Source organism: Monodelphis domestica, chromosome 3 (genome assembly GCF_027887165.1).
Source record: "Monodelphis domestica isolate mMonDom1 chromosome 3, mMonDom1.pri, whole genome shotgun sequence".
Lineage (NCBI taxonomy): Eukaryota > Metazoa > Chordata > Mammalia > Didelphimorphia > Didelphidae > Monodelphis > Monodelphis domestica.
In genome coordinates, this window is record NC_077229.1 from 264,114,198 (window position 1) to 264,139,808 (window position 25,611).

The 25,611-nt window shown below is 38.5% G+C and overlaps 1 protein-coding gene across 3 annotated transcripts in view; it reads right to left on the bottom strand.

Annotated features, from left to right (window-relative positions):
* Positions 1-17,541: 17,541 nt before the first annotated feature.
* LOC103098366 (cilia- and flagella-associated protein 53-like) overlaps positions 17,542-25,611 on the bottom strand; it is a 95,302-nt gene continuing 87,232 nt past the window's right edge. For 2 of the 3 annotated variants that reach the window (XM_007487688.3, XM_007487687.3), the window contains one exon: positions 17,542-18,802. In XM_007487688.3, coding sequence (XP_007487750.2) covers positions 18,377-18,802 — 426 coding nt within the window. In that variant the 3' untranslated portion in view covers positions 17,542-18,376. The remainder of the gene's footprint in view (positions 18,803-25,611) is intronic. The other variant, XM_056823690.1, reaches the window with a different exon arrangement.

The window sequence follows — 25,611 nt, forward strand, 5'->3', positions numbered from 1 at the left end:
GGGGAAATGAGTTGGTAAAATGCATCCTGGGAGTTCAGAAGAGCTGGTTTCAAGTTCTGTCGCTGACATGTATTGGTTGTGTGATGCTGGGCAAGACTCTTAGCCTCTCCATGTACAAAGGCAACTAGAAACACTTACAATCTGCATTGGAAGAAGCAATTTCCTTATCAGAAGTGCCCCACACCAATGCAATCATTGACCTGCACCCTCACTCCTCCAAATCAGCCCCAATCTTACAATTTGACAGTACACTTTTGTCAGTAACAATCACAACATTTAAAAATCAATTTTGCAGCAACCATTAGTCACTTGGTCCTTTATCATTCTTTTATGGCTCTGTAGTTAGGATGAAGTAAGGTGCTGATTCTTAAGCCACTAGAAACACTGAATGAGAGAGGCCATTTGGTAAAGTGAAAAGATATTAAAAGGTTTGAGTTTGAATTCTGGCACAGATACTCATTGGCTTTGTGACCCTGGTCAAGTCACTTAACTACTTGGTGCCTCAGTTTCCTTGACTGTAAAATGGGAATGAAACACATCCTACCAGCCTTAAAGCAAAACTTATACATTACACATGTGCACACACACGCATGCTCCAAGGATCAGCAAAGAGTGAAGACGGTGTAAGGTGCCTGGAAAGACAGGAAGGAGCTAGGCTAGGAAAGGCTTTAAAAGAGAGAGGATTTCCTATTTGATCCTGAAGGAAATAGGCATACACTGGCGTTTATTGAATTGAGGGAGAGGTTATAAGGTCAGAACTGTGCTTCAGGGAGAAATATTTGACAGCCGAGTGGCGGGGAGAGAGCTGAGGGAAGGAGAAAAACCTGGAGGCTATTGCCATGTCCCAGGCACACCGGGGTGGTGGCAGGGTCAGGAGAAGTCAGGGCACCTCTCTAGGATATGGAGGTAGAAATGACAGGACCTGGCAAAGGATGGGATCTGTGAGGCGAGTCTGAATGAAGAGCCCAGGATGACCCCTGGCTTTCCAGCCTCAGTGACTGGTGAATGATGGTCCCCTCAACAGTAAATGGGAAGCTCGACCAAGGAGAGGGCTTGGGGAGAAAAAGAATGAGCTTCGTTTTGGCTATATTCACGCGGGTTTGTTTTGATTTTGTTCTATATCTTAAGACTTGCAATTTCCCTACATCTTGCTCCCCCTACTGCTAAAGAGGTATGTGTACTCCTTCAGGTGAAAATTCTTCCCAGCTCAGGCTATTTGATGTTCAGTGTGAAAGGGGTGGTCTTTGTCTGGGAGGAAAGAAAAGACAAATTCCGAAGCCATTAGGATCCTTACTGTTTCCTTTCATTTTCTCCAATCGACAGGCAACATTACTTCCATCAATATGTTCATTATTTCTTTTACGAGTGGCTCAAAGGGTATAACATAGAAATCATTTTGTAAACTTCACAGCACTATGTGAATGGATGCCGTTATCATTTATCATCATTCCCTGTTACTGCTCTTTTGGATTCCACGAAGATCCTGCCTAGTAGGCAGATTCTGAGGTAGACACCCACATGATGCCTGCCCGCCCCAGGATTCTGCTCATAACTGTATCCTAAGTCAGATTTGGGAGTCTCCATTTGGCTCCTGTTTTGTAGTGAGGAAGTGAATCTCCGTATAAACTCTTATCAAGAATGATTCAAGTTGCCAGCAAAGATGATTTTAATTAACTGAGCAACTTTCTAAAAAATCTTACTTTCTTGGTATCATTAAAAAACAAACAAACAACTAAACTTTTACCTTTTGTGCTAGAATCAATACTGTGTTTTGGTTTCAAGGCAGAAAAATAGTAAGGGTCAGGTAATAGGAGTAAAGTGACTTGCCCAGGGTCACACACCTATGAAGTGTCTGAGGTGAGATTTGAACTCAGGACCTCCCACCCCCTAGGCCTGGCTCTTTATTCACTGAGCCAACTCATTACCTTTCTTAGCAGCAATTCTAAGATGGAAGATCAGCAAGAGCTAGGCATTTGGGGTAAAGTGATTTACCCAGGGTCATATAGCTAGGACTAACTAAGCAATTTCTTACAAAAATTATTTGTACTGTTTTGAGTGGGGAGTTTTTCAACATGATGTTTTGTTTTGCTTTTTTTTTGTTTTGTTTTCATTCATTCCTTTGACATTCAACACTGAAAAGTTGGGGCACTTTAATTTTCAGTGACAGCTATGAAAATGATTCATCCTGAAAATCTCACTGCATTATAGCCAAAAGGAACCTAGCTGTTCTGCAAAGATATCTTTCCACAAATCCCCTCTACTTGCCACAAGGAGATCTTGCTACAGGGAAAAGAATGGCATTATAGACATGCCTCATCTGTAGGTAGACCTTCAGGATTTCTAGGTGTTACCATCTGCCTCCAGCTGAAATTCCTTTTATATGGTGTCTCACACATTATTAGACTGTGAGCTCTTTGAGAGTAGAGACTGTCTCAAATTTTCCCTATGGAGCCCTAACAGCAGAACATCTGTCTCAAAGTAAGCACTTAAAGGCTTTTAGACTCACACGAACTGATGCAAAGTGAACTGAGCAGAACTAGAACAACACTGTGTACAACAGCAATAATGTACGATGATTAAATGTGAATGACCTACTTATTCTCAGTTACACAATGATCCAAGACAAACCTAGAGATTCCTGATGAAAAATGTTATCCTCCTCCAGAGAAAGAATTGATGGAGTCTGAATGCAGACTAAAATATATTTCCTCCCTCCTTCCCTCCCTCTTTCCATCCTTCCTTTCTGTCTTCCTCCCTCCTTTCTTCCCTTCCTTCCTGCCTTCCTCCCTCTCTTCCTTCCTCTTTTCCTCCCTCCCTCCCTCCCTCCCTCCCTCCCTCCCTCCCTCCCTCCCTCCCTGCCTTCTTCCCTCCCTCTCTTCCTCCCTCCCTCCCTCCCTCCCTCCCTCCCTCCCTCCCTTCCTTCCTTCCTTCCTTCCTTCCTTCCTTCCTTCCTTCCTTCCTTCCTTCCTTCCTTCCTTCCTTCCTTCCTTCCTTCCTTCCTTCCTTCCTTCCTTCCTTCCTTCCTTCCTTCCTTCTTTCCTTTTTCCTTCCTTCCTTCCTTCCTTCCTTCCTTCCTTCCTTCCTTCCTTCCTTCCTTCCTTCCTTCCTTCCTTCCTTCCTTCCTTCCTTCCTTCCTTCCTTCTTTCCTTATTCCTTCCTTCCTTCCTTCCTTCCTTCCTTCCTTCCTTCCTTCCTTCCTTCCTTCCTTCCTTCCTTCCTTCCTTCCTTCCTTCTCTACCTTCATTCCTCCTTCTACTTTGCCTTCCTCTACTCTCCCTTCTCCTTTTCTTTTCCACAAAATGTCTAATATGCAAAAATGTTTTACATTATTGTACATGTAAAATCTATATCATATTACTTATTGTCTCAGGGAGCAGGGAGGGAGGGTGGGAAGAGGGGAGAGAATTTGAAACTCAGAATTTTAAAAGGCTTAATGTTAAAAATTGGTTTTATGTGTAATTGGGGAAAAATAAAATATCATTAAAAATGCTTTTTACCTAGCAGATTGGCCAATATGGCAGCAAAGGAAAATGATAAATGTCAAAGGAGTTGTGGCAAAATTGGAATATTAATGCACTGCAGGTGGAGTTGTGAATTGATCCAACCATTCTGAAAGGTAATTTGGAACTATGCCCAAAGGGCGCTGAAAGACTCTCTGCCCTTTGACCCAGCCATAGCACTGCTGGGTTTGTACCCCAAAGAGACAATAAGGAAAAAGACTTGTACAAGAATATTCATAGCTGCACTCTTTGTGGTGGCAAAAAGTTGGAAAATGAGGGGATGCCTTTCAATTGGGGAATGGCTGACCAAAATGTGGTATATGTTGGTGATGGAATACTGTGCTAAAAGGAATGATGAAGTGGAGGAATTCCATGTGAACTGGAAGGAACTCCAGGAATTGATGCAGAGTGAGAGGAGCAGAACCAGGAGAACATTGTACACAGAGACTGATACACTGTGGCACCATCAAACATAATAGACTTTTCTACTAGCAGCAATGCAATGATCCAGGACAATTCAGAGGAACTTATAAGAAAGAGCACTATCCACATCCAGAGAAAGAACTGTGGGAGCAGAAACACAGAAGAAAAACATATGATTGATCATGTGGTTCAATGGGGAAATAATTAGGGTTTTGGCTCTAAAAGATCACTCTACTGCAAATATAATTAACATAGAAATAGGTTTTGAACAATGATACATGTATAACCCAGTAGAATTGCTTGTCAACTCTGGGTCTGAGGAGGAAAGAGGGGTGGGAAAAATCATGAATCATGTAATTGTGGAAAAATGTTCTAAATAAATAATTAGTTAAAAAATGAATGCCTTTAGATTAATTTTTCATTCTATGGTCTCTAGATACCAAACTGGTTGTTCATATATACTGCTTTAACACTAAGGCCAGGAAGCATTGTGGTAAAAATGGATATAGAGTTGACCTTAGAGTCTAGAGATAATCTGGTTTAAAATCTGGTCTTTCTTTTTAAGCTGGGTAAGTCATGTAATCTCAGTTTCTCTGACTGTGAAGTGGAGATAATGATCTGTGTAGTATCTACCTCAAATAGTTTTCATGAGATTGAAGTGAATGTATGTATCTTGTGAATCTTAAAGTGATATATGAAATTATTATTAAAACTATATCCAGGGCAACAAGGTAACACAGTGGATAGAGAGCCAGGCCTGCAGTTGGTAGGACTTGAGTTCAAATCAGAACTCAGACATTTCCTAGCTGTGTCCCATGACACTAAATTATTTAATCCTAATTGCCTAACCCTTGCTGCTCTTCTGTTTTAGAATTGATATTAAGACAGAAGGTAAGGATTTAAGAAGCTTATAATATCATTTAAAGATTATAATTAATAACAATAATTGAGGGACACAGGGGAATCTTATCTGCCCCCAAAATATCATCATCAAGCTGCAAGCATTATAGATTAATTCATTTTCATCAATAAAATACTTAGGCTCAAATAGAAGCTCTGCCACTTACCAATATATGACAAAGGAAGCCATTTAACCTTTTGAGTCTCGGTTTCCTTTTCAGTAAAATGGAGCTAGTCCTATTTATACTACCCATTACATAGAACTGTCAGGAGCAATCCTAGAAGCCCCAATGATTTTACCAAAACCCAGGTGTGATGATATCATTCCCTCGCTCACTAACCACTAATGGGTCTATATTACCTCTGGGTTTTATCCCTAACTCTTCTTTTTGGCATTTATAGACCTTTACAAGTTACCAGCCTACCTTTTCAGGTTTATCCTATGTTTCTTCCTTTCACATAATCAATATACTAAATAAACCATCTTGCTTGCTGGTCCTCTTTCACAACATCCTATCTCTTATCTATGTGCTTTTGGGTACATTGCTCCCCATGTTTGGAATTCTCTCCCTGATCCTCTTAAACTTTCTATCATCCTTCAAAGCTCAACTCAAGTGCCACCATCTATGTGACTTTTTCTGAATCCCTTGGCTAGTAGTGTCCTCAAAATTACTTTGTATTTATTTGCCTTATATATTTTGCACATTACACCCACACACACACACACATATATATATTTTTAAAATTTTGGGTATTTTAATATATTTTATATGAAACACATTATTTCCCTAGATAGAATATAAACTTCTTGAGGGGCAGGAACTTACTCATTTTGCTTTGTACCCTCCAGGGTTTAGCATATAAGGGTATGAACAAATGCCCTCTGATGGATTCACGGGTATTTAGTAACTGTATATATCATTTTTTGGTCATGAGAATCTTACTCTGCACAAGGAACCTAGTGATTAACTTGAAATTGCTATAAGCAAAATTGTCTCCTTATCTCATTTTGAAAAGCATCTCAAGTTCCAGAGGTTTGTTTTTACCCTCAAATTTAATTTTTTGCCACAAAGCATTTTTCTCCCAGTCATCTATATTTTAGAATTATTAGGGTTTGATGATTAAAGTTAAAATATGAAACAGCTTCAGTTGTATGTTAGTGCTTTCTAAGATGTAATCTTGGGCAAGTTACTTTTTATTGTTGTTTAGTCATTTCAGTTGTGTCCAAACTTTTATGATCCCATTTGGGGTTTTCTTGGCAAAGATACTGAAGTGATTTGCCATTTCCTTTTCCAGCTCATTTTACAGATGGGAAAACTGAGACAAATAGGATCAAGTGCCTTGTTTGGGGTTATACAGCTAATAAGTATCTGAGGCCAGATTTGAACTCAGGAAGATGAGTCTTCCTGACTCCAGACTCAGAGCTCTATCCACTGCGCTGCCTAGTTGCCCCTAATACCTCTCTAGATCACAATTTCTCACCTGCTAATTGAGGTAATTGGACTACCTCTAAAATCTCTTTTAGTTCCAAGTCTGTGGTACTGTGACATCCTAAATACTCAAAGCTTTCTTTATTCATTGCCCTTCCAAAATAAAGGACTTTTCTCCTTTAGCCATAATTTTTCCAATATGTGTTTCAGTCTCTATCCATTTCATTTTCTCCAAATTTCAACACCAATGTCCAAGGTGGTATGTCCTCCACTAGATTCTCTTTACACAAATATACTTTATGCAGAGACCACTTATTATTGTTGTCATTGTTTAGTTGTTTCCATTGTGCCTGACTCTTTGTGACTTCATGCAGGAGTATTCTTGCCAAAAATTCTGAATTAGTTTGCCATTTCCTTCTCCAGCTTATTTTACAGATGAGAAATTAGGGTGAACAGGGTGAAGGGACTTATCCAGGATCACATAGCTAGTAAGTAAGGCTGATTTGATCTCATGAAGATGAGTCTTCCAGATTCCAAGGCTCTGTGTCACCCAGCTGCCAAAGACCACTTTAACATCTCTAAAACACCAATTTTATCAAGCCATTTTCTGGCTTATGAACCCCTACAACATCAGACCTGTTTTCTTACTCTACATTGATTGCTTTCACTCTATGACACTCATTCCTGCCTCCTTGTCCTCATTTTCATTGTTTTCCTTCCATAAAATGCTCTCTACTCATTCAGGACCCAACTCCAAGCCTATTTATTCTAAGAAGTTTCCCCCCTCCCCCCCCACACTGAACTAATCAATAATATCTTGTTAATTGAATAAATGTGTCAAGTATCTACCATGTGTAGGAACTTGACTGTATCCTAGAGAAGATACACTTTTTAGGTAACACAGGTTCCCTGCCTTCATGGAGTTTACATTCTAGAAGGGGGATATGAGAGGAGAGATACTGGGTGGACAGAACTGATAAAAAGAAGGAAGACACTGAGAATATAATCAAAAGGCATGAATGCTGGAAAGATCTGGTTATGTTCAAAGAGACAGAAAGTAGTCTGGTTTAGTTTGAGTATAGAGTGGTCATCTATAGTGCTCTGAGAACATTTATTTTATGTGAATCTATAAGACTAATTAATGGCTTTGTGGGAGGATAGATTATCTGACCGACTGAATGGAAAACTCTTGGAGAATCAGAATCATATTTTATATTATATTTTTTTTGTAACCCCTTCAGCAGGATGTCATAGAGGATGTTCCAAAAGTCTTAGTATAGTTTTAAACTATTAAATCTTACTACAGAAATTAAATTATTAATAGAGTAAATCTTTAATAAATCCTTATTAAATGAATAATCATAATGTATCTGGTTCTCATTATCCTTTGATTAGTCTTGGGAAAGAAAGAGAAGGAATAAATGAAAGGGGACACCAATGTGATTTAACTTCTAATTAATCAGAATATGTGACTAACTGCCATTCTACCTTTTGTCCCCCATTGTGCTAGATAACAAAATTATCCATGAATTAAAAAAAAAAAGAATATATATATATATATTTGAGCTTCAGAAAACAAATTCTCATTTAAAAAATTTATATAGCAAACCATTCTAGTGTAGCAAAAGAATTTCTAAAGTCCCTTCAATAGTATAGGACTCTGGTCTGCTACTTCCTTCTTTCAATCAATCAATCAATCAATCAATCAACATTTATTAAATACCTATAATGTCCCAGGTGGTGTGTTAAGTACTGGAGATACATTTGAAAAAAAAAGACAGTTTCTGCCCTTAAAGAGCTTACAATCTAATGGGAGAGCAACATGCAAATAAATATATACAACACAAGCTACATACACAATGAATAAGAAATAAATAAGAAGGAGGAGACATTGGAATTAAGGGGGGGTTGGGAAAACTTCCTTAAAATGAAGAATTTTTAGTTAGGACTTAAAAGAAGTTAAGGGAATGGCAGCGCAAGGTGTGAATGGAATACTATTATGTCATAAGAAATGACAAATAAGATGATCCCTAAGAAAACCTGGAAAGGCTTAAACAAAATGAAATAAGTAGAACCAGGAGAACATTATACACAGTAACCATAATAATGTAACATGTTCAACTGTGAATGACTTAATTATTATCAACAAGGCAAGGATTCAGGACAACTCCAAGGGACTCTTGCTGAGAAAAGGCTATCCACTGTTTTAGAAGGAACAGATTCTATTGCAAATTGAAATATACCATTCCTTATTTTATTTCCTCCGTCAATTTTTTCTCTGGTGTAAACAAAATATAACTTGTTTCACAACATGATGAACAGGGACATATGTTTTATATGACTCTCTCTCTCTCATATATATACTTATACAACCTATATCATATTGCCTGCCTTCTTAGGGAGGGAGAAAACATGGATTGTAAAATATCAGAAAATGCACATTTAAAAATTGTATTGACATGTAATATGGAAAAAATAAAAATTTGTTTTAATAATAATTTTTTAAAAGGAAGCCAGGGAATCCTGGATTGGATCCAGAATTGAGGAGGGAGAGCATTCCAGGCATGGGGGGAACAGTCAGAGAAAATGCTTGGAGAAGTGATGGAGTGTCTTGTTCATGGCCAGTATCAGTGGATGGAGAGTAAGGGGTAAAAAGCCTGGAAAGGTAGGAGAGGGCTAAGCTATCAAAGGCTTTGGATGCCAAACAGAATAGTTTGTGTTTGATCCTGAAGGCACCCAGGGGCCACTGGCTACTTATAGATTAAGGCCAATATATCTGGAGTTCTTTTGACCTTGAGGGACAAAAATACCTAAAGAAAATGTCAACATCACCAACCCCAATCCGCCTACAAATTCATGTAGGACATTGGGCCTTGGCACTTTCTTTCCCCCTCTCCCTACTGGGTTAGCAGGACAGGGCTGACACATAGGGAGAAAGACAAAAATAGGCATAACTTAAATAGCATTTTTGGCACTCATTCACCTTAAAGGAGCAAACATATGGATGCAGTAGATTTAGAATGTCCTCTGTTTAGATAGGAGTCAAGGCAAAGCAATTATGCCCCAGTTGAAGTTTTTAAATTGTCCTCCCAGCTCCTCTTACTGTCCAATGGGGGCTTCACAGTTTATCTGACTTGCCACAAATCGATATCTATGCATCACGATAGATACATTGATTAAAAGTTATATTAAATGGTAGTTTCCCTGCCCTTTCCCCCTGAGACCTCAAGTGAGTTTCACCTTGGGCAGCTGCCTACTTTGCCAACCACTAGTCCTACTTTTGAATCTATAATTTATCAGAGACATTTCAGGCTGTCTTGGTCATTGCCTACAAAGCATTTTACAGGAGAACCACCTGAAAAATCATGATGGTTCATTGTCCTCTAGGGACAGTTCTGCCTCTAAACACAAATACTGATGAGGCAGGAACACAGAGTATATAGGGGGTAAGATCTGGCACCAGAAAGACATGGGCTTAAATCTTCCCTCAGCTATTTACTAGCTGGGTAAATTGGGGCAAGTCCCTTGGCCCCAGAGGCTCAGTTTATTCATTTCTAAAATGACAATAATAATAGCATCTATCTTGTGAGGGTTGAAGACAATAATATGTGTAAAGGCGAAAACTAGGTGTCTCAGTGGAAAGATAGACCTAGAGATGGGAGATCCTAGGTTCAAATCTGTTCTTAGACACATCCTAGCTTTGTAACACTAGGCAAGTCACTTAACCCCCGCTGTCTAGTTCTTACCACTCTTCTGCCTTGGAAACAATATTTAGTATCAATTTCAAGACAGAGTAAGGGGTTTATATATATAATATTTATTTCATCTTTATATATTAATATAAATATAATTCATTATGATTATATAACAAACATGCAATTATATAATTATTAAGTGTTAATATTATTGATACAAATATGTAATATAGAATATTCTATGTATATTTTATATAAATGTATAAAATATATAAATAAATATAAAATATATGTTAATATACTTATTATTTTATTTATTATTGATAACATAATTATCATAAAACACTTATTACAAATGATAGGAATTTATTATATAATTATATTATAATTAATATATGACATTTATTAAATATTACATTTATATTTAATATAAAATATAATTTACATATGGTATATATCATATAATTATAATAGAATGAACATTATGTAAAATTTATTAAATATTATATTTATATGAAATATAAAATAAAACAATATACACATATATTATATATATATAAACATATATAAATGACTTTGTAAACTTTAAAGAACTATATAATTGTAAGCTGTCATTACTTTTCTGATGAGCAACAACTAGGTGGCATTGTGGATAGAGTGTTGGATCTGGAATCAGGAAATCTAGAATTCCAGTTCAGTCTCAGACACTTCTTGGCTGTGTGACCCTTGCTAAGTCACTTAAACTATTTGCCTTAGTTTCCTCAGCTATAAAATAGAGATAATTATAGCTTTTACCTAGTAGGGTTTTTGTGAGGATTAAATAATATTTTAAAATACTTAAAATATTTTGTCTGGCATTTACTGGACACTAAATAAATAAAATATGTATTCTTTCCTCATTTAATCTCCACAATCACTCTAAGGGCAAATAGCATATCAGTCACAAACCCCAAAAGTATTCCTAAGTTAATATTGTCCTTTATGAGGAATGATGAACTGGAGGAATTCCATGTGCAATATTTTTAATTGAAAATTTTATTTAATTATTTAATTTAGAATATTTTTCCATAGTTACATGATTCATGTTCTTTCCCTCTCCTCCCGCGCCCCCCCCCCCCCATAGCCAATGCACAATTTCACTGGGTTTTACATGTGTCATTGATCAACACCTATTTCCATATTACTGATATTTGCACTAGGGTGATCATTTAGAGTCTACATCCCCTGTCATATCCCCATTGAACCATGTGATCAAGAAGTTGTTTTTCTTCTGTGTTTCTGCTCCCACAGTTCTTTCTCTGGATGTGGATAGTGTTCTTTCTCATAAGTTCCTCAGAATTGTCCTGGATAATTGCATTGTCCTTTCTGGATTATTTTAAATGCAGCAATATAGTCAATCAGTAATTAAATTAGGAATCTATATGAGAATGAGAATATGTAGAAGGGTGCTTAGAGATCATGTAAAAATGTGATAAGATCCTAGACAGATTTAAATGACAATTTTAATACTTTAAAGTCCTAACATGCTTAAAGTAAATTTATTTCGACATACAGGTTTTCAATATCTGCATCTTGGTACAATGAAGAGAGTGGCAGATTTTGAGTTAGAGTTTCTGAGTTCAAATCTAAATTCTGCCACTTACCATCTGTTTTTTGTCAGTTACTTCACCTCTCTGTTTCCTCCTCTGTAAAATGAAAGGGTTGGACTGGATGTGTTCTGAGGTCCTTTCTCCCCTAAATCAATGGTCCTCTGATCCTTTAGTAATGGGTAAAATGGAGCAAATGTGCACATAATAGCATGAGAGATGTAGCCACCCATTCCCTTGATTATTGTAATCTACAGGGAGGAAGGTGGTCCCATAATTAATTAACTGACTGGCTGAGGAATGTAGCATTTTGGCCACCAGGAGGTGGTGTACTCAGGCCATCACCTCAGTGACTTTATCAGGGAGCATTCGCTCGCTGCCCATAGTGGGCTATTCTCAATGGCTGCTGTATCCCCAAGCTTCAGACTACCTAAGAGTAGACTGTCCTAATGTCTCAGGCATTATAGAGTTTGTATTCTATTCAGATCTGTGAATTTGACTTGGAATAGGATAAAAATAATCTAAATTATGACATGATTATTTAAAATGTTTTATTGTTTTCTCTGAGGCTTTCCCACCTCCACAGTGCTTAGGGAAGCTAAATTAGGAAGACTTAAGCATGGTATTCAGTAATGGTCTGTCACCTGAAGAGCCAACTAGTTAAATTTAGAGAGGCTAATTAAGTGATGGACTGATGAATTTTTTCAGTTAAATGAACTTGAAAAAAATCATTCCTTAAGTTATAGAAGTATTACTATCTATATTAGTACAGGAATACCCCCACAGATGGAATTACAGCTCCTTCAAGTCTTATTATCAGTGCCAGTGCCAAGGATAAGAATTTCCATAGTGCTTCAGTTTAAAAACCAGTTTTCTCACCCAAACTCAGTGAAGTAGGTTGTTTAAGTGTCATCTCATGAGATCATATATTTTGACCTGGAAGAGGACTTAAAGAGCATTGGGGTCCAATTTAATTTCTCATTTTACAGATGAAGAAACAGCCTCTTAGTGGTCAAGTGGCTTAGCCAGGGTTACATAATTAGTATTGGGTAGAACTTGAACTCTCCCACCCCATTTTCTTGACCTCATGTCCAACTCTCTATTCATTACAAAAGCTTCCTCATTTTTATAGAGATGGAAAACAAGACTCAAAGAGCCAGTAAGTGGCAGAGCTCATCTCCCCAGTCCAATGTTCTTTCCATGCTGAGTCAAGTGCAAGTTTTGAGGAAGAGAAAGGATTTTGTAAGAGGAATGGGAAAATTGAAAGAAGAAATGAAGGCAGACCAAGTTTTAAAGGTGGTATATGTATTTACTGCATTGCATCTAATTTAGTAACTATTCTGCTTCCTTTGCGTCGAGTTGATTAGTCATGATCAGGAGACATTTCCCATCTTTCATGTGTTGCTAAGATGACAATCTGGTATTCACTAATCAAGTCTGTGAAGGAAATATAGTAAATATGTTATTTGGCAGAGGTTGATCCTGACAAACTGGTCCTTGCAGGTAAATCCAATAAAAATATTTTAAGTCTTGATTTTTGATGTGAACAGAGAAAGGGCTAGTAGTATCTGCAGAGTGTTTAAGATGGCTGTCTTCTGTTGATTTCTCCATTTCCAGGCAGCACAGTGTACCTTGACAACAAGGGCATCTTTTATTGAAAGGAGACATTTTCTGCAGATTATGACTGTCCTCACAATCCCCAGCACTTCACAGATTCCTGGCAACATTGAAAGGAGGGAAGCAATAAGACGGGACACTTTTTGAAGATGGTGAGATTCTGGTCCTTCTGTCTCTTTGAAGAAGTAATAGTGTCAGCAACACCTTTCAGCCAAGATTCTCATCAACCTGAATGGTAGTGAGGGAGTGGGAGAAACAAGGCTCTTAGAGCAAGCAGCCCTTCCCACCAAATGCAAGCCATAAACTCCTAGTGACTAAACATGTTAAGACTCCCTATTAATTGGTTAATCAATCACAATTACTCAGCAGGCTGGTAGTTAGGGAAGATTGAGACTAACTACAAGGAAATCTAGGAAGAATAAGCAATTCTGTTTAATCACTTAGCAGAATCCCTAAAAGCCTCCTCTGGCCTCCTGGCCAGACTTTTGTTACTTAAGTGGTTGAAAAGATTATTTTAAAAAATTAAAGAGACTGTATTTGCTGAAGAAGTAGGAGAAGATACTATACATTATGGACTTGATTCAGGAGTTTGGCAGTGAAAAGGAGAAAGATTCAATAATAGTTTGGAGGAGGGGATGAGGCAATGCAGAATTGACTGGAGGTGTTGTTTTTTTTTTTTCAAGAAAGGGAAAACAAATTTTTGAAGTGTGTTAGAGGGCTGATTTGGGAGATTTTTGGAGAAAGAGATGATCCCAGAAAGTAGGAGAGTGAAATGGATTCTTCCCCTTCAGTCTTCCTTAAATATCTCTTCCCACTAACCCTGCCTTTACTACTCTCTAATAACTGGTTTTTAATGGGTGAACTTCTTCATTTGGGGAAAGACAGAGAAATCAGCTCTCTCCCTCTTCCAATATGACAAGGAAGTCAATTTAAGATAACTGAGAACTTTATTCTCGGTGTGAAATCTCCTGATGCTTTTCTTACTCTTCTCAGGTTCTGCCACAACTCTTGGTACTTTTTTTTTGGGGGGGGATGGTGATTAGATTCAAGGAGGGATTTGAAAAGCTCAGGAGAGAAATCTCTGAATCAGACTGTCATCTTGGCTTTCTCAAGATAGAGAGATCAACTGCCTCTCACCCACCTGGAATCTCTCTTCCCTCAAGATTCCAAGCCTCCATCCCCCACTGTGGATGTAAAGCTTTGCATGTCTTCCAGGCTCTGCCCTTCACAGAAGGCAATGAGAAAGGAAGTAGTTAAGAAGAATGAAAATATTGGAACAAGGAGCATAATTAAAAGAGGAAGGTTTCAAAGAAGGCAGAATCAGATGAAGCTGAAAACACAAATATGGTCAGGATCAACCCAGATAGGATAGTAGTCCAAAGAATTAATGAATGTTATCACATATAACATAACTCATAATTCAATAATAACAAATAAAATTATTGTAAACTATTTTATACCAGATCTGAAATTTCATTGATCTAAAGAACTCCCACTGAGAAAGTCCTTATGTCAATGCAAATTAACACCTCCTCTGCAGCTTCTAGTCTTCCAGAGAGTTGCCCAAGATGCTGAGAGGTCACTGGGTGACCCCTAGACAAGGTCACTCAGCCAGTATGTATCCGAGATGGGACTCAAACATGAGTTTTCCAGACTCCAAGGCCATCTTTATTTACTCGGTCATGATGGACAATGGTGTGGTTGGAGAATAATTTTGTGCCTAAATCATGGCCCCATTGGTGCATTTTCTGGGGCAGCTTTTACCTTAAGGATGGTGGGAATTCATTCCTACCAGAGTGATGATAGAGGTGTCCTGTAAAACCTTCTGCAAGGGGAAAAAGACCTTAACTTTAACCCCATTATCTATTACTTCTATGTTAAAGGAATATCACTACACTCTCTGGGTTTTCTTTTTTCTCATTTGTTAAGTGAGGAGGTTGGATGCTCTCCAACATCCCTTCCAGTTCTGATTCATGAATAGATGCAGACACTAGGGTGTGGCACTGCATCTGCTAGAGCTTCTTGGAGCCACAGAGGAGAGCTAGGTGTCAGATGGACACCAAAGGAAGAAAGCAGCCCTGAAAAGGGCTTGCCTGGCCTTCACACCAGAGGCACTAGTTTTTCCTGAACACTCGCTATCCCCTGGTCAGGTGGAGGATAACCGATTGAGGATGGGACACAAGCCTGTGGGTGAGTTAGTGGGATGTGTATCCCAAGCAAACGAAGACTTTCTCTGGCAGAATGGGCCAATGAGAACAATTTGTTCCAATGGCCATGAAGGCTGCAGAAGCAGAGGCTGTGGAGTTCTTAGAGCTTGGTTAGAAGGCAAGTTCACCTCCTGCATCCTGGGCAATCTCTAACCATCCTGACTTTTGTCTTGCCCCTGGACTTGGATGACTGGAAGAGAGTGAGGTGTACAGCTTGCATAACTCTACCTTACTCAAATTCAATTTATGTGCCAGTCGAAAGACACCCAGTAATGTCATTTTGGTCTTCTTTGAGCACAAGGGACAACAACTAATGAACTAAGTATATCTGTATCCATATTCCCATAGATAATTTATTAAGCATTTACTACATGCCAGGAACTGTGCTAAATCCTGAACATATAAATTCAAGGAAAAAAGAGAGCCTTTTCCACCTCCCCCCATCTCAATGGTTCAGATGGGGATAATGAAGAGATTGTAGTAATGACATATTTATATAGTTTTATGATTTACAACCATCTTCTGAGGTAGGCATTATAAGTATTATTCTGCCCATTTTACAGACAGAGAAACTGAGGCTTAGGAATGTTTAAACGCCTTGTCTGTAGTCACAAAACACAGAATGATAGGTCTGGGGACTGGAACCCAGATCTTTGGACTCCCATACCAGTGCTCTTTCCAGTAACCCCAAGACTGAAGAGACATATATCTTTCTTTCTTGCAAAATCTTCAAAGAGCAAGTTCCAGCTTCAGCACATTTTCATCATGGGGATAGAGGGCTTGAATTATGAAAACCACCATTTCACATTGAAATGACTGAACTGGGCATTGAGGATATACTTGTCTGGTTCACAGCTGATGTTATGCTGAAGCTCACTTTCCCAAGGGAAAACCTCTCCATTCCATTAGCTTAAGTTCCCTTGGTTTCAGATAAAAAAGGAAAGAGAGCCTCTTGGGTCCCCAGACTTAAACTCCTTCCCTCCTTTAGCCTCCCCCATTAAGTTCAAACCTTAAGCTGAAGCTACAAAGTTCACTGTCCCCTCGAGGGCAGAAAGGGCTCCAAGTCTGCCTTTGGCTCTCTCCAAAGCCACCACTATGGGGGCAGACATAGTGTAGCCCTTTTCTTAATCCCCTACCCCCAAACTAGAATACTTTTGCAGTGTGTTCTGGGTGCTAGGATACATAATCCATTTGATGTATTCATCACAAAAAGATGTGCTTGTCTATTTTTTACCCCTCTCAGATATGAATTATTAAAGACTCCGTCATTGTTCTTCATGCTCTTGTATTGAACATAGAGCTCATTTGGAGGGGAAAAAAAGAATCGACTGAGGCAACACAGGATAAGCAAAACTAAAGCTCAAGCACTAAGTTCAAGACTCCCACCAATGGCGAAGATAATCTCTTGTATTTTTGTGCAAAGGGAAAATTTTCCCGTTTTGTTTTCATTCTGGGTGCACAAGATAATTACACCTACAGGGAGAGGCTGTATCTAGAATAGCGGAGGCTGCTTTGCTCTTCCCACACTCCCCCCCCCCCAACCCTCTCAGTCTCCAAGCTGCTCATGTCCCTGCTCCAACCACAACCACTTGGCGAATGCAGTGGACAAGACAGGACGGCTCCCTGAAACGTGTATACACAGTTTTCAGCCTCCTCCAGGGCCTGCCAAACAAAGGCTCCTCAAATAGTGAAAACACAGAAGTTTAACAAAGATCTATCTGTCTGAAGGCAAAGCTGCTAGCCCATCCGTGCTCTACTGGCCCAGGATGAATCCCCCACTGCCTGCTGCCTCCCCAATATGGATAACCAAATTTAATGGAAGTAATAAAAAAAAAACAGCTTTAATGGAAACTTGGACTCCAGTGCACTTATTGATAATAAAATACTAATTCTCCAGGTTCATAAAGACCAATATAACCCAATGCTTAATAGTCAAAAGAGAGAGAAAAGGGGATACTTTGGAGATCTGATTTTACTTCCTTCTAAAATCCATTCCCCTGCTTCTTAATTGTGACAGATTTTTTTTCCACCATCATCTTTAGACTGAAATTCTAGCCTACTACAATTTCCATCATTGGCTAAATCTCAGGGACAGTAGATATTCACTAGCACCATCTACTGGTTTCAATATTCTTTCATTTTCTTTGCTGAGAAAGGGTAAAAAACCAAACCAAACCCAAAACTACCATTTAAAATGACCCCCAAATCCTCAGTTTATTTTGTGGATGCATTTTTTATTACATGTGGAACATTGAGTTCCTTCCTTACTGGAGAAAGATTACAATTCTCTCTCTCAATAACTCAAGTCAAATATTTGAAGGAGGATATATTTTTCCATTTCATTTATGGCACTTTGGGATACTAATAGGAGCATTTTGTCCTCTTATATGATCAAAGGCATTCAATTTGGGAAGCTCATCCCAAGGCTTCCTGAAATAAGATATGTCAATGATTGCAACAAAATACAATTCTGAAAGATTTAAGTTCAGCTTTTTCAAACTCAGAAAATAAACGTCAGATTAAAAAATGACATGGAATCAATCCATAAATATACAGGCAAGTTAATTGGTGATGATAGCTGGATAGCTTTCTCTTTTGAAGTGGCCAAGAAGCAGTACTCTGTTATCTGGGTTTCATTAGTTTTTGATTGAATTCTTCCACATTCTTGGATGGATTTCACTTTTGTTTGGGTTGTTACCTCATTTACAAACAGATGACTTCTGATGTGGCTTACAAAGTAATTTGCTCTCCAGATGGCATTCAAAAGAAGTGGCACATCTCAGTTTTTGTGCTGGCATCTCAGTCCAGAGCAGCACCTCCTGGCACAATGACTGTCCCTCTGGTGAGCTGAGCATTGGAACAAGTTCTACCTTATTCTGGGCAAGCAGGCTGATGAGATACAATTTCTGTTGATTCAACTCTTTAGAAATTACCATCTGTCAGCTTCATTGTTTTTCTGATCCCTCATCTATGTTCTTCATTGCATCTGGTTGTACTGGCAAAATCTCAGGAACTGGCTTAAAGGAAGACCTTTGCATCTATGGTAAAGATTTCATCTAAAACTGACACACCTGTCTTTTGGTCTACCGTCTCACATCCAGGCCTGATTGAGGATGTATATTCAGTGGGTTTATCATCGTCTTCGGCTATGCAAGAGATACATCGGCAACACTCAGTGGCTTTGGTCTCTTCAGCTTTGGCTTCTGGGCAAGGGTCAGGAGAGATGGGAACACACAATTCTTTCAAATACTCTATCTCTGTGGGTAGTTTCTGGGTCTCACCTGTGCGCCCAGGAGCAACAGAAATGGTACATTCACAGTGATAGTAGCCAGATTCCTGCTTCTTTTTATGCATGGAGCAAAGATCAATTTGACTAAAGATTTCAGTTCCAAAGGGGTAGTCTTCATATTCTTTATATAGTTCAGAATGGATCTTTCTAAAGCCCTAGAAGTAGAAAAACAATTAGCATTATATTTTTAGGAAGTAAATTGGATGCATATGATTTTGCTGTTTAGGAAGACTTAAATAACCCCAGAAAGATTATATTTAATTTTAAAATTTAAAAATCATAATTAAGCAAGTGTCCTTCTTCAATTTCCAAAACAAAGTAGTCAGTGTCACATATAAAAGTCCAGAAAGTGAAGCATTATTGTTCAAAAGAAGTACTAAGTTGGAAGGATGCCCAGGCCTGGCAAGGTTAGTTATTCTGCACAGGTATCTATCCTTATGAACGATGGGGACTTGAGACACAGAAGAATTCAGTCTAGGAGGCATGGGAAGTACTAGAGATAAAATTCTCAAGCCCCAAAGAGAAACAATTCCAATGAGAAAGAAAAGGAGACTAAAGAAACCTATGTGAGTAAAAAGTGAATTTATCAACAAAGTTGTGAAAGTTTAAAAGACATACAGAAAAGATAAAAGAAAGAGCAGATAACAGAAGATGAATTCGAAAGTGTGTCACAGTCCTGTTAGAATGTCAAAAAGTGCTGAAGCTCAAAATGTGCTGGTCTGGGCAAAGTAAGTCTAGAGAGAACAACAAAATTCTTTTAAGTTATGTTGGGGAAAAGGAGATCACAGAAGGGATAGAACCACTGTTCAGGGTGGATGGGACAATGATATCTGATAACAAAGAAAGCAGAATTGCTTCAACTCAGTTTTCTTTGCTAACAAGGAAAGTTTTGGGATTAGAAAGCCTAAATTAACAATGGCTAATAGGAAGTTGATATCCAAGGAAAATTGGGAGATAGAAAGCATTTAGCTACTCTTGACAGGTTCAAATCACCAGACCCACATGGGCTATATGCCAAGGTACTGAAAACTGGCAGATGTGATTGCTGAGCCATTGTCAGTGATTTCTGAAAGACTGCAGTGAAGGGAGAGGTACTTAATATAGGATGGCAGGAGGACAAATGTCCCAATTTTTTTCAAAGTAGAAAATAGAATCTATAAATTATAGGTCAATGAATTGGATTTGTGGGAAATTTCTAAAATATATTATTTATGAGTTGGTTAATGAACATTTAGAAAAGGAAGTGGTAATCACAAAAAACTAGCATTGTTTTAGTTAAAACAGGTTATATAATCAAAACAATATAGTATTGGCTAAGAGAGAGAAAGGAGAATCAGTGGAATAGACTTGGGATAAATGACCTTAGCAAGTGTACGATAAACCCAAAGATCTCAGTTTTTGGGAAAAGAGCCCACCATTTGACAAAAAATGCTGGGGAAATTGGAAAACAGTATGGGAGAGATTAGGTTTAGATCAACATCTCACACCCTACACCAAGATAAATTCAGAATGGGTCAATGACTTAAATATAAAGAAGGAAACTATAAGTAAATTAGGTGAACACAGAATAGTATACCTGTCAGATCTCTGGGAAAAGAGAGAATCTGAGACCAAGAAAGAGATAGAGAATATCACAAAATATAAAATAAATAATTTTTATTAAAAAGTTTCTGTAAAAAAAAACAAAACAAAACGAATGCAACCAAAATTAGAAGGGAAGCAACAAGTTAGGAAAAAATCTTTAAAATAAAAACCTCTGACAAACGTCTAATTGCTCAAATTTATAAAGAGCTAAATCAATTGTACAAAAAATCAAGCCATTCCCCAATTGATAAATGGCCAACGGACATAAATAGGCAATTTTCAGATGAAGAAATCAAAACTATCAATAAGCATATGAAAAAATGTTCTCAATCTCTTATAATCAGGGAAATGTAAATCAAAACAACTCTGAGGTATCACCTTACACCTAGCAGACTGGCTAACATGAGAGCAATGGAAAGTAATAAATGTTGGAGGGGATGTGGTAAAATTGGGACATTAATGCATTGCTGATGGAGTTGCAAATTGATCCAATCATTCTGGAGGGCAATTTGGAACTATGCCCAAAGGGTGATAAAAGACTGCCCTTTGATCCAGCCATACCACTGCTGGGTTTATACCCCAAATTGATAAGGAAAAATACATGTACAAGAATAGTTATAGCTGCGCTCTTTGTGGTGGCAAAAAATTGGAAAATGAGGGGATGCTCTTCGATTGGGGAATGGCTGAACAAATTGTGGTATATGTTGGTGATGGAATACTATTGTGTTCAAAGGAAGATTGAACTGGAGGAATTCCATGTGAACTGGAAGGACCTCCAGGAATTGATGCAGAGTGAAAGGAGCAGAAAACCAGGAGAACATTATACACAGAGACTGATACACTGTGGCACAATTGAATATAATGGACTTCTCGACTAGCAGCAATGCAATGACCCAGGACAATTCTGAGGGGTTTATGAGAAAGAACATTATCCACATTCAGAGCAAGAACTGTGGGATGTAAACCTTAAAATTTCTTAGACTTATGAATGTTGGAAATTTCCCCATTGGGAAATCTCATACTGGAAAAAATTTCCTACTGATAGTAAGAACTCTATTGGAATGTGAACCCCCTTGGCATGGGAGGATCCTTCTCCTCCCTACCTAAGACTACTTTAGGACAGAAACCTTTTGCTAAACAATGGCAAGGGCTTTGACCTATGCTTAAGCATAGAACAGGAAGTTCTTTGAGTCATGATTGATTTTAGAATTAATACAATAGAGATACTTGGAATGACAGAACCAGGTCTTGAAACTACAATCTCCACCCTACTCAGAGTAAAAGGATTTAGGAAGGGCTGCAGCAAGGATCAAGATTTAATTATTTGAGAATATGACCTTCAACAGACATGTGCAAAGGGGCAGACCTCTGGGTGGTCCTGGGTTAAGCTAGAGCTACCATTGGCACAGGGAAGACATGGACAGTGATTGGTAGATGTGAGAACTGAGGGGAGGGAACTTAGATAGCAGGGTCTGAGGACTGGAGGTTGGAGAGGTTTTGCTCTGAGAGGTGGTGCTCTGAGAAGCTTGCTCTGAAGGAGGCTGGAGGTGGAGGCCCCTGAGACTGTTTCTCCATTTTGGTCACGTGAGTGATAGGGACTGATCTCTTTTCTTTGCCTCAGCTATCTAAGGGCTTGGGCCTTTTGGCCCAGCCTAAACAGAGGGGGTATTTAAGCCCTATTCCCTTCTCTCCCTCTCTCCCTCTCTCCCTCTCTCCCTCTCTCCCTCTCTCCCTCCCTCTCTCTCTCTCTCTCTCTCTCTCTCTCTCTCTAATACCTTTCTTCCTCCTGTTTGTAATTAAAAACTCCATAAAAGGTTGACTGCTGATTTGAGTTTTCATTTAGGAATTACATAGCTGAATTCCTTGGTGACTTTAAATTAATATATATCAGTCTTTTAAAGTGATTTCCTTGTCACAGGGAGCAGAGACACAGAAAAAAAACAACTGCTTGCTTGATCACATGGTTCAATGGGGATATGATTGGGGATGTAGACTCTAAATGATCAACCTAATGCAAATATTAATAACATGGAAATAGATCTGTATTAATGACACATAAAACCCAGTGGACTTGTGTGTCAACTACAGGAGGGGTTGGGAGGAGGGGAGTGAAAGAACATGAATCATGTAACCATGGAAAATATGCAATATTAATTAATTAAATAAACAACTTTAAGAAAGGTTTTGTTGCACCAAAGATTTTTTTGGGGTGCAGATTATTATACTGACTGATTAGGGCAATGCTGTAGTTGTAATTATTCTTATAGAAAAAGGGGAGCTGTGGCCTAGGTGATTAACAAATAGAACTAGAGGTGGTTGAATGGCTGGGTCCGTGATGAAATTATTATTCAGTGTCAGCTTTGAAGGGGATCTTCATCTGAACCAAAGATCTGTTGTTTGCTCTGTGCTGGCCAACATTTCTGCTAATGATTTTATATTAAAGCATAGATACCATGTTTATTGAATTTGAAGAAGGCACAACTGGGGTCCAAAAAGACCTTGATAATCTAGACTATTGGGCTGAATATAAAAAGGTGAAAGTTTAATAGAGATTTTGCCATTTTAATAGAGATATGCCAAGATTTTACTTCATGAGTAGAAAATAAAGTAAACATGGCCAGACAGCAATTTGTCTAATAAAAACCTAGCTTTTTAATGAGCTGATAGCTCAATAGGAGTCAAAAAAGTTAACAAGATCTTAGGTTGAATTAAAAGAAATATAGTACCCAGGGTAAAGGGGGTCAGTGTCCTACTGCCCTGCCCTATCCTAGTCAGACCACGTCTGCAATTTTGTTTTCAATTTTGAATACTACATTATTAAACTGACACTGAACATATGTTGAGTGCACAAAATAATTACCCTTCAGAGACACCCACAGGGAGAGGCTGTATCTAGAATAGCTCAGGGCTGTTCAGGCTGCTGTGCCTCAGACCCCACCCCTACGTCCTAAGCTACTCATGGCACAACTCACTTGAAGATTGTAGCTGATGAGATGCTGATCCTGATGAGATGAGATCCTGAATCATGCAAATATGGTTCTCAGCCTTCTCCAGCTCTTATTGGACAAAGGCTCCCGAGTGAAAATATAGAAGCTTAACAAACATCTGTATGAACCCCAAAGTTTTCCTTCACTTTCCTTCCTCTATTAAAACCTTCTGAAATCTGTCTTGAAGTCTCTTCATTTAGCTGAATCTACTTTTCCCAAAGTTACTAAAAATATTTTATTTGCAAAAATCTAATGGTCTTTTTTGATCTCATCCTTTTTGACATCTCTGTAGCATTTAATCACTATTGGTCACCATCTTTTCCTGGATATCCTCTCTAGGTTTTGTAATACTATTTTCCCCTCATTCTCTTCTCCTTGTAAAGACCCCCCATTTCCTTGGCTGACATGTCCACTAATCTTGGGTGCCTTGTGTCTTCATCTTCTCCTTCTATACTATGTTGCTTAGAGATATTATCTACTATGGGTTCAACTATCATTGCTTGTTAGATGATTCTTAGATCTATATGTACCAATCTAGCCTTTCCCTTCAGTTCTAGTCCTCTATTACCAGCAGTCTTTTTTGCATCTCAGATTGGGCGTAGGTACCTCAAACATTTCCAAAATGGCATTCTCTCGCTCTCTCCCAAACTTTTCCATCTTAACTTCCCTATGACTGGTTAAGGGCACTAAGATCATTTCATTCACTCAGGTTCAAAACCTTAGTATCATCCTTGACTCCTCACATTCAAAAATCCAATTTTGTCAAATCTTGTCATTTATATATTGACAACAATATTTCATGTACATGTCTCCTCTCCATTTACCTCATCTTATTAGAGGTTCTCATACCTGTGTTCTGCCTTAACTTTCTATTGGTCTTCCTGTGTAATCTCTTTCCCTATTCCTATATTCAATTGCCAAAATGGTCTTTCTAAAGTATATTCTAAGTAACATCATTACCTTACTCTTACTCAAACTCCAGTGTCTTCTCATTACTTCCAGGAGCAAATATAAAATTCTTGATTAGGTATTTAAAGCCCTTCAAAACAACTTGGGTTCTTTCCATCTTCCTAGACTTCTTTCATACATCCTTCCTATGTACTCAATGATACAGCTAAACTAGCCTACTGACTGTTTCTTGTACACAATACTCCATCCATGCCTTCTTACTGCCTGTCCCCCATGTCTGGAACAGTCTTTCTACTCAGCTCTGCCTCCTGGTTCCCTGGCTTTCAAGTCCTTGCTCAAATCCCACCTTCCACAAGAGACCATTACCAGTTCTTCCCACAGGCAGTGCTTTCCCTCTGAGACTATGTCTCACTATTTTGTATACATTTTATATGAATGGAGTTGTTTGAACAGGGGCAATTAGGTGGTGCAGTGGATAGAGAACTGGGCTTAGAATCAGAAAGATTCACTTTCCTGAGTTCAAATCTGACCTCAGACACTTACTAGCTAGGTGACCCTGAGCATCATTTAGCCCTGTTTGCCTTAGTTCCTCATCTGTAAAATGAACTGGAAAAGGAAATAACAAACCACACCAGTATCTTGCCAAGGATACCTCAAATGGGGTCATAAAGAGTCTGACATGATTCAACAACAAGAAGTTGTGTAAATATTGCCTCCCTTGTTAGAATGAGAGCTGTCTTTTCTTTTGCTCTATAGATGCTTAGGACAGTGCCAGCCACAGAGTAAGTTCTTAGTGTGTGTTTATTCATTGATTGACTGGGTGAGCTAGGTTGGGCTTTGAAATGATGATGAGTTATAGATGTTTAGCTTGGGGGAGAGAAGACATATGGAGGACATAAAAACTGTCTTTAAGTATTTTAAGAGGTATTAGGTAGAAGGATTAGACTGGTTTTCTTTGACTGTGAGGTGCTGAGTCAGGAGCCCTGAGTGGGTGAAAGTTGCTAAGGACCAAGTTTAGGTTTGATATAAGAGATGACTTCCTAATGATTGAAGTCATCCCCAAGTAGAAAGAGCTGGCTATCCCCGAAGCTAGTAGGCTTCTCTCCCCTCTGGAAGTCTTCAAGCAGAGACTATATTACCACTTGTCAAGTATATTCTAGTGGAAATTCCTGTCTAGGAATTTGCTTCTGAGCCTTGTCCTAATTCTGAAATTTTGTTCAGTTTATAAAATCAATTAGTGAGTTAATGGAATTTATCTAACTCTTTACTGTGCCGAGCATCATAATAGACACTAGTCAACAGTTCCAAGCCCCTTCCTTAGAGACTCTAGAGTTTAGAGGAAGAGATGCACTAATATACAAAAACAGAAATATGCACACACAGGCACACCCACTGAACAAGGTCAATAGAGGGGATTCTGCCTTTTGTAGTGGCCTGGGTTGTGCTGATTTCATAAAAGGGTTGGTTGGATATATATATATATA